General features: G+C 36.4%; 1 protein-coding gene across 1 annotated transcript in view; it reads left to right on the plus strand.

Annotated features, from left to right (window-relative positions):
* Positions 1-6709: 6709 nt before the first annotated feature.
* Positions 6710-10687, plus strand: part of LOC107680459 (extracellular calcium-sensing receptor-like) — a 7449-nt gene continuing 3471 nt past the window's right edge. Inside the window, exons 1-6 of the mRNA XM_016476348.1 lie at positions 6710-6930; positions 7262-7538; positions 7653-8408; positions 8500-8727; positions 9142-9265; positions 9425-9897. Of these exons, the coding sequence (XP_016331834.1) occupies positions 6722-6930; positions 7262-7538; positions 7653-8408; positions 8500-8727; positions 9142-9265; positions 9425-9897 (2067 nt within the window). The 5' untranslated portion in view covers positions 6710-6721. The remainder of the gene's footprint in view (positions 6931-7261; positions 7539-7652; positions 8409-8499; positions 8728-9141; positions 9266-9424; positions 9898-10687) is intronic.

Here is a 10687-nt window from a genome sequence, read left to right on the forward strand (position 1 = left end):
TCAGTGGCGGAAAAAGATGAAAAGATTCTCCGCCCGGCCCTCCTCCGGGGGAGGGAGTGGTGTGCTCACCATCTCCCGAAGAGCAGGTCCCTCCACCTCTGGGTTGCCCGTCTCAGGGCCTCTTGCTCTTTCGCTTGCCACCAGGTTTGGCGAGGGCCTGGATGGGCGGGGTGGCTGCCCTGCGACCGGCTCCACGACGCAGCCTTGCTGGAGGCCGCGGGAGCGGGGCGGTGGCAGGGGGCCGCCCTCAGAGTGACCGACTGAAAGGGAACCACAGTATCCTACCAAATGTTTATTTAAAGTCTTAAGATTAGGCTTTGCAATCATTATTAACAAAGCCATAACATTCGGTTCGAAAAAAAAAAAAGGTTAACAGAATAACATCTCAGATCATCTGGTGTAACTCATCCCTCACCAGCCATTCTCTGTGAGGGTCCATCAGTTTCATTGGGGATTACCCCGGGGAGGACCTGCGAGGTTTTGGTTATGATTCAAATTAAACTTTTTATTTATTTATTTTGTAAATGATTTCTCATATTTATTATGACCTAAAATTATATTAAATGTTTATTTTATACAGCGTTTTATTTGCTACCATCTTCTTTAAATGAAGAGAATAGTGTATTTAAATAAGTTCAATAAGCTTAAATAAATGTTGAATACATGTTTAAATGTATAATTTTGGTTCAGTAACATGTTACTATGATGTCAAATATTTTATTACCATATTATTTAAAATATAGATAAGTCTCTCTTTAGCTCGAAATGTTTATGTATGTATGCTCTTGTTTATATGACTTATCAGGACTCAAATTTTTATAATGACATGGGTATTACACTGATATAACAACATAAATGTGTTTACGAGGATATTTCTTGAGTCCTCATAATTAAAATTCTTACAAACAATATTTAATTAAAAATGTAAGCATATGCAGAGATTTTTGTGTGATGGGTAAGTGTTAGTACAGTACATATTCATTACGACTATGGAGCGTCCCCAGAAAACATAAAAAAAAAAATGTGCGTGTATGTGTGTGCGTGCGTACGTGTGTGTGTGTGTGTGTGTGTGTGCGTGCTTGCATGCGTGCGTGCGTGTGTGTGTGTGTGTGTGTGTGTGTGTCTGTGAGAGAGAGAGAGAGAGAAGGTGAGGGCGAGGGTTAGAACAAGAGACGGAGGAGCTTTTCCTACTTGAACCTCTGGTTAGTCATCATCGCTACCAGAATAATGTAAAGCATTTTTATTGTCAACTGAAACTATAGTAAATGTTTATTTTTATAAAGTATGTTATATATAATCACATTTTATTTATTTAAATGAAGAGAATGATGTGTTTTATAAGTTCAATAAACTTAAATAAATGTTGAATACTTTTTAAAATTGCATGATGAATGATTTGCTTTAGTAACATGGTAGTAAAACATGCCGTCATATATAATTATTTATTTCCATATTCTTTAAAATAGAGATAAGTCTCTCTTTAGTTTGTCATTTTTATGTATGTGTGTGCTTGTTTATGATATATGATTTATCAGAACACAAATTTGTATAATGATATGAGTATTACACTGATATAACAAGGTAAATGTGGTTTATGATGAAATTTCTTGAGTCGTCAAAATTCAGATCACTTAAAAAATATATTTAATTAAAAATGTAAGCACATGCAGAATTTTTTGTATGATGGTAGGTGTACAGTAAAAAGAAATATATGGCTTTTTAAAATGATAAATTATACTACATGATGTTTATGAAAATATAAACATTTAGAATGTTTACTGTGATGGTGGGTTTAGGGGATTATACTGTATAAAATCCATTAATATAATGTAAATGTAAATATAAAATATTCTAAATATAATGTAGAAACTTACATTTTTCTGTGAAACTGCATTGCGAAGATTTGTTTTGTGAAAAAGTTATAAAAAATGAATGTGAATTGAATTGAATTGTGCCTATGGAAAGCCTTCATAAAACATGACGATGACATGTCAGGGGATCCCGATAACCCTTATCGTTTGGCCTGTTAAAATATATGTTTTTTTCCCAATCCTGGTAAAATGTACGACATTTTTATATTTTTAGTGACGACTAAAACTAGTGTAAATGTTTTGCTTTGCTTTATATCATGTGTGTTTACATAATTTATTTATTTATTTATTTTCATTTAAAAGAAGAGAATAAGAGAGAGAGAGAGAGAGAGAGAGAGAGAGACAGAGAGGGGTTTTTAGTGGTTTTGGGAAACCTCTCATTTGAAGAATCATCATACCCGTGCTAGGAGGAAGACTTTGTCTCACGGAAAAATGTAAGAGGAATTTAATTAATTTATTTATTGTTTTATTTTCAATTTCATTATACATTACAGTGTGCGTGCGTGCGTGCACGTGTGTATGTGTGTGTGTGTGTGTGTGTGTGTGTGTGTGTCTGTGTGTGTGTGTGCATGTCTATGTGTTTCACAGCGCTTTTCTGATTTTCCACAGAAGCGCCCGGGTCTATTTATCTAAGCGCACCTCGGAATGCAACCGGACACACGGACCCCAGATGGGTAAGCCCCCCAGATGTGGGAACGCTCCATAAAATCTTCAAAAACAATACTTACAGATCATTTATCTCCTGTCATCCTTGGTCACGTACAAAAACAACATATTTCATCCCCCGAAGCTCAATGGTTGACGGCTGAATTTCACGCGCGCCGATTTTCATATATGGAAATTATTATGATGTCAGAGGTCACATATGGATATGATTATGAGGTCAAAAGTTCAAAGTCATTAATTATAATGACGTTTGCTGTCTGGTACTCACTACTACTGCTTGCTGTTCATCAGGACGGTAGGCCTGAACTGTTGCATTTCATGATCGCACGCATTACACAGGATGCGGATGGCTGTTTATTTTCAAATCGGAGATCAGTTCTTGCAAATTCATAGACTGTTGTATTGAAACGGACACACAGATTTGAACTGTGAACTGATTGCATTTAATTAATGGTTGTTTTTGTTGTTTATTGACTGTAACGTTGTACTTACAAAGACAGTAAGTTAAATTTGTTTTGTATTTGAAATGTTTTTTTTTTTTTGGGTTTATGTGAACTGAGATTTTGATTTAATTAATCCATTCAAATATAAAATCAAGGGTAATTCAAAGAGTGTGTTCAACTTAGTCCAAATAGGAAACAAAACAGGATCAGTTAGTTAAGTTTTATTGTTGCTAAACTAATAAAACATTGTAAGAAAAAAAAGTAACAGATTAAAAAAAGAAAAAAAACCTTAGGAAGTACTAATCTAAAAGTCAATTCAGATATACAAAACATAACACTAGAAATAAAAGTAAATATAGAAGGAAACTAAACACTAAGTGAAACAAGTGAAACGTTGTTGTGAAACAAAGAGACTCAAACACAGAAACAGTTTAATTAATTTTATTTCATTTTATTTCTCTTCTTTTTATTGTGAATCAGTGAGTATTTCATTTATTTTTCTTGTTTTCTTGTTCTTCATACATCTTTTTCCTGAAACCAACAAGCAAGTTAACCAGTCAACATTTTTATCATTATTCATACTTACCTTGTCTGCCTGTTCATTTATCTCTCCCATTTGGCTCCATAAGGCAAGGCAAGGCAAGGCAAGGCAAGTTTATTTATATAGCACATTTCATACACAATGGTAATTCAAAGTGCTTTACATAAAATAAATGAAAAAAAAAAAATAATAATAATCACAACAATAAAACAAGGAATTTAAAACTTTGAAAATGATTTACAAATTGATTTAAGAGGTTTAAAATGAATTTAAAACAGTTAAGAATAGAAAATGATTATACATAAAATATAGTGCAATCAGTTCGGACATTGCACAGTGCTCATTCAGTAAATGCACAGCTAAACAGATGAGTTTTGAGTCTGCATTTAAATGTGACTAATGTTTTAGCACATCTGATCTCTTCTGGAAGCTGATTCCAACTGCGGGTGGCATAATAACTAAAAGCGGACTCCCCTTGTTTTGTGTGAACCCTTGGTAATTTTCTGGTTCTAGTGGTTCACCTACAGCAGATGGAGGGTTTGGGCCCTGGCGTTGTGGCAATGGCCGGAGAGCTCTCACTGGAGGAAGAGGACAAGCTGGGCCCACAGGCTTTGGTGGTTGTGGGGCCCGCCGTTTTTTAGTTGATATCTGGGGGCTAGCAGCAAAAGAGTGGGAAAGTTGGGTCCCAGCATAAACCAGTTCCTCCATTTTCTGTGAGAAGCTTAGAAGTGGAGATGCTGGAGAGAGAGATAATGTGTCTGGTGAGATGGGCTGTGGCTCTGGTGTTTCTGGTGGCTGAAATATGTTGTCCTGGCTTCCCTGGCTGTTTTCCAGAAAGTCGTCCTTGGGTGCTGAGTCTTGGAGCTGTTCTGATACGTAAGAACCTAGAGCACTGGTCTACTTTACCCTTAATATCCTTCACCCTATATGCTACATCATTTGTGGCGTTTAATGCACTGAGGGAAAGGGTGGTTACATTTATAGTTACTTACACAATGTGTATTTGATATCGATTAAAATGTAGTCAAATTATAATTGAATGGATTATTATTGCCGCTTCCATAGACATCGGTGTTTATTTTACAAACTATAAATGTATTGGTTTGCAAATACTTATGTGTATTTAGATGTCTGTTGACATCCTAAACCTAAAATAATCATTATATGGTTGGAAAACACTGAATAGTTGTGATAATATGACAAACACTCAGTGCGTCCGTCCATGGCTCAGCGGCAGGAAAAGCGCAAAAGCAGATTTGAATTTAGCAGTTCATCACGTGTCGTACATGTCAAAGTGTTAATTACACAATTAATGCATTAATTCTGATAGCTCTAGGAGAAAGTTCTTCTCCTTCTCCCCAATGTCAGCCAAGTTCTCCCATAGGTGCCTCTCTGTGGCCACCGTCGCTTCCATCGATCGACCATTCAGCAGTCTGTCTGGTAGCCCAGAGAGCCAGGTCTGTGGTGCAGCACAGCTCGGCCGCCACCTCAGAGGAAAGACCCTGGACCTGGTACATATCCTTCAGCATGTTGGCCTGGTATTCCTGCAATACAGCTATTGTATGCAGAGCACCACCAGTCTGACACGCTGCCGCATACACTCACAAGATGTGACACACAGTAGTTTAGATGGCAGAGTTGGGTCCTTCAATGATGATGTATCACCCAATTGAGAGATAGCTAGCCAGCATCTCTTCAAAGGAAGGCATCATCTTATATCAATGCTCGCCCATTCCCTCAACATTTGCGCAATTATCGTGACTGAAGAGGTGAATACAAGCCAAATACAGTTTACTCCATTATCTCTCAACCTCAATGTGGAGATCCGGAAGAAACGGTTGGCTCACAGAAGCTGGAGGGGAATGGCTAGACAGAAATCGCTCATCCAACCTGCCACAAGCAATCTCATCCCCAAGTCCACAATCTCCACTCTACCTCAGCACGAGCAGTTCCTGAGCTGTGGTGAGTTGACACTTGTCCCAATTCCATTGAGAAAAGGGACAAACGCGTGGTACTTTGTAGCTGTAAAGCTCTCGCAGTATGCACATTTAGCCCCATCAAGGACTGACCGACTGACTGAGTTGTATGTATCCTCAGGTGTCAGACATTTCTGACGCGGAGACATGCTTTACTTTACTTTACTTTACTTTTAGTCATTTAGCAGACGCTTTTATCCAAAGCAACTTACAAATAAGAAAAAGTAATTAAAACTAAAAGCTAAAACTCTATAAATACTATATATATATATACTGTATATATATATACACATTTAAGAAAATAAAAGAAATTAAATAAAAATCACAACAAATGGCCAAGCAAAGACCACGACACTGACAAGGTACGCCATACAGTACGAGACATGCATTTCCTGAAACATTTTGCCTGGAACATTGTATTAATAAATATTGATATTTCATCCAAAAAAAAAAAAAAGCAAACTATACAGTTCACCTCAGAGAACCATTGAAAACTTTGTTTTCCCCATTCAGCCTTATATTTGGAGAGCTTCTTGAGAAGGAGACTCTGTTGCTATGGAAACAAAGATGCTAAAATGCAATCACGAGCACTTGAGCATCTCTACTACTTATTGATACATTTATTTATTTGTATTTGCTATTAATATTCTCTCCACAGTCAAAAATCATTTTAATCCTGTTTATCTAGCTGTGTGTAAGCCTATGTAAAATACAGGACAAATCATGCCTTGTGTTGATTTGACATGGGACTCATTTTCCCTTTAAATTTGGGAAAATCCTCTCTTTTACAAGATGGGTGGCAACCCTAATTGTAACTCTTTCCAGTATAGCCTACCTATATCTACTGGACCCACACATATTAAAAGAATTGGAATTAATTGAACTTATTCACATTATTTTTTATTTTATTTTATTTTTTTTATTTTAAAGAGAGAACAAAGTTTTATAAAGGCTTTATTAGATATTTAGCAATCTAAATATCAGAGCCCAGCAACAAATTAATATTAAAATATTCACAATTTACTTCTTTCTGATAGTTTAAAAACAAAACTTGTTTTTACTTGACTGGTCTATCCACTCCTGCTTGACTTGACTATTGCTTACCCTATGAGGTAATTGACTACACTCAAAAATCATTCATCCATATTAATTGAGTCTATAAAATTGCAAATATTGTATCAGCTCATTTGCACTTGTCAGGTGCATTTGAGCTCAAACTTTGGGATGCTTCTCTTTCTTTACATAGTCCTGCTTTTCCATCACCTTCATACTAAGGTGGAAAACACTCTTTGCCGAATAATGGGAGACCCTAATTACCCGCTATTTTCCAAGGATGGAGACGTAACTATTGGAGGAATTTTTGCAATCCACAGAAAAGAAACATTACCTTCATTTGAGTTTACTCAAAAACCTCAGCATCTATCATGCTCCAGGTTTGATATGTTTGAAATTTTGTAAAACATTAGAGCAAATAATGTATTTTATATAAACTGATTTATAAAATACACTGCAAAAAATGTCTCATCTTACTTAGTATTTTTGTCTTGTTTCTAGTCAAAATATCTAAAAAGTCTTAAATCAAAAAAACAAGAATATTTTACTTAATAAATAATAATAAAAAAAAGACATTGCACATCTAAAGCATTATTATGCTTCAAGAAGAACCAGTATTTGAAAAGAAATATGATTATTTACCTTACTGTATGTATGTTTATTAATTTAGTTGCTATTTACTGGTTTTATGCTTACACAGTGTGATCTGAGAGATTTCCGGCTGGCTCAAACTATGATCTTTGCCATTCAGGAGATTAATAGAAGTGAAAGTTTGCTCCCAAATATTTCGATTGGCTACATAATTTATGACACATGTGGTTCTAGACTGTCTACCATGACTGCAATAATGGGACTGATGAATGGTCAGGACTTTGGACCAGGAAACATTTGCAATGGACAATCTCCTTTACATGCTATTATAGGAGAATCAGAGACTTCTGCCACAGTGATTCTATCCAGAACAACAGGACCTTTTAAGATTCCAGTGGTAAAGAGCAGTATTAATAAATGTTTGACATAATCACCATGCTGATGACTGTATCACTGCTCTTTTTTCTTTGTATATATATATATATATATATATATATACTTTTTTTTTCAGATAAGTCACTCATCATCTTGTGAATGTCTCAGTAACAGGAAAGATTACCCTTCATTCTTCAGGACTATTTCTAGTGATTATCACCAGAGCAGAGCACTTGCATCCATAGTCAAGCACTTAGGCTGGTCTTGGGTGGGAGCTGTGAACAGCGACAATGACTATGGAAACAATGGAATGGCCATATTTCTGAAAACAGTCCAAGAAGAGGGGATTTGTGTGGAGTACTCTGTAAAATTCTACCGAACAGAGCCAGAAAAACTCAAAAAAGTGGTAGACACTATAAAAAAAGGCACTGCAAAAGTGATTGTTGCATTTGTTTCATTTGTTGAGATGGGTTTACTTATTGAGCAACTAAGTATTCAGAATATAACAGGCTTTCAAATGATCGGTGTGGAGCCATGGATAACTGCAAATACTTATTTCACTCCAAACAGTTTTCATGCAATGGGAGGGTCACTGGGGTTTGCAGTGAAAAAAAATAACATTGAAGGGTTTGCAGAATATGCTATAAAACCATTCTGGGGCACAGCTTTTCCATGCTCAGAGAGTGAGGGGAATTATTCTCAATATGCATTAAGTTGCAGCAGATATGAGGAGCTGCTTGCGCTGAAAAATTACAATGAAGATGTTACTGAACACAGATATTCAAGCAATGTCTACAAAGCAGTTTATGCTGTAGCTCATTCACTACACAGTCTACTTAAGTGCAAAGAACAAGAAGGTTGTGAGAAAGGCCTAACAATACAACCACAGCAGGTAAAAGATAAAATAAAGATGAACTACAATGGGATAAAAAGAGGGAATAATGTGTCAAAATGCCAAAATGTCAAAACATTTTTCCCCCTAGGTGGTTGAGGCTCTGAAAAAGATAAATTTTGCCATAAAGACAGGAGATCATGTGTGGTTTGACAGTACTGGTGGCGTAGTGGCCCTGTATGAAGTTGTAAACTGGCAGCAGGACTCAGATGGATCATTCCAGTTTAAATCAGTGGGATACTATGATGCCTCACTGCCTACTTACCAGAACTTAGACCTTAATATTGAAAACATAATCTGGACTGGAGGACAGCTGGAGGTAAATGGCAATAAACTTTTTGTCCTAGTATTTGTTTAAATCAAAGCAACATAATATTAAAAAAGTTAATTTTGAGGACAATATTAAAAACAGAAACGTTAAAATGTTACGGAATTATGTTCAATTTCTAAAACACTTTCAAGTTTTTTTTTTTTTTTTTTTTTTACAAAAGCGAAAAGCTGAATATGCGCTGCATCTGCTGCCTACTTATACTCACGCTGTGATCAGCGGCAGCTGGATGCAATAATCGCATGCCAATGTGCATTGGCTCGTTTAGTTTACACTCGAAGTAGATTGGTCTCTCTAAGCGAGATCCCAATTCGTCGGTCATCCGACGTGACGTCGAGAGTGACCGACTGAAAGGGAACTGCGTGATGTATTTATTTTTGATAATGCATTTTTTCCCCCATGTAGAAACCAAGATCTGTGTGCAGTGAGAGCTGTCCTCCAGGCACTAGGAAGGCTGCACAGAAAGGAAGACCTGTCTGCTGTTATGACTGTATTCCATGTGCAGAAGGAGAAATCAGTAATGAGACAGGTAACCTACAGCCCATCTCACAGTTTCAAAGAAAATTTATTATTTTCTTTTTTTCCTGTTATTTTTTTTTTTTACTGTTAAGGATGCAGTTTCTTATCAAAGGATTTCATGAATGACTTTTTTTGTCGCTAACTATAATGATCACAACTTCCTTTCCAGATTCAATTAACTGCAAAGTGTGTCCAGGAGAATACTGGTCTAATGCTGAGAAAAATAAATGTGTTTTAAAGGCTGTAGAGTTTCTGTCATTCACAGAAATTATGGGTATAGTGCTAGTCTTTTTCTCACTGTTTGGAGTAGGAATAACTGCGCTGGTGGCCATCCTGTTTTACAACAAGAAGGACACCCCCATAGTAAAAGCCAACAACTCAGAGCTGAGCTTCCTGCTGCTCTTCTCATTGACTCTATGTTTTCTCTGTTCTCTTACTTTCATTGGTCGACCCACTGAGTGGTCCTGTATGTTGCGTCACACAGCGTTTGGAATCACATTTGTCCTCTGTATCTCCTGTGTTCTGGGGAAAACAATAGTGGTGTTAATGGCCTTCAAGGCTACACTTCCGGGAAGTAATGTCATGAAATGGTTTGGGCCTGCACAACAACGACTCAGTGTTCTTGCCTTTACACTTATACAGGTTCTTATCTGTGTGCTTTGGCTAACAATATCTCCTCCATTTCCTTACAAAAATATGAAATATTATAAGGAAAAGATCATTCTTGAGTGCAGTCTGGGTTCTACTATAGGTTTCTGGGCTGTTCTCAGTTACATTAGCCTTCTGGCTCTCTTGTGCTTCATTCTCGCTTTTCTGGCTCGCACACTGCCTGATAAATTCAATGAAGCCAAATTCATCACATTCAGTATGCTTATATTCTGTGCTGTATGGATCACATTTATCCCAGCCTATCTTAGTTCTCCTGGAAAATTCACTGTAGCAGTGGAGATATTTGCTATTTTAGCATCAAGTTACGGGATGTTGTTTTGTATATTCATTCCTAAGTGCTACATAATTTTACTAAAACCAGACATGAACTCTAAAAAACTTTTGATGGGTAAAGCTTCTTCAAGGGTTCTCTGATTAAAATGACTATTATTATTACGTTGATATATAGTAAAAAATAAAAATTAAAACAAATAATGGATAAAACTTATTAATTTGATGTTCTAAAATGTATAAAATATGAGCTGTCAGTGCTTGAAATTTCTTGTCAACTACACACTTACATGTGAATCTACAGTTAGATTGAAACAATAAATAACATAATATTAATTACACTGAGATGTAAAATAAATAAATAAAAAATATGATTTAAAAAAGCAAGACGGAAGAGTGCTCCATAAGCTAGCTGTAGTTTCTCTCTCTCTCTCTCTCTCTCTCTCTCTCTCTCTCTCTCTTTCTTCGATATGTCCTGCTCCGACTTCCTATT

The sequence above is a fragment of the Sinocyclocheilus anshuiensis genome, unplaced genomic scaffold (genome assembly GCF_001515605.1).
Source record: "Sinocyclocheilus anshuiensis isolate Anshui unplaced genomic scaffold, SAMN03320099.WGS_v1.1 scaffold1989, whole genome shotgun sequence".
In the NCBI taxonomy this organism is placed as follows: domain Eukaryota; kingdom Metazoa; phylum Chordata; class Actinopteri; order Cypriniformes; family Cyprinidae; genus Sinocyclocheilus; species Sinocyclocheilus anshuiensis.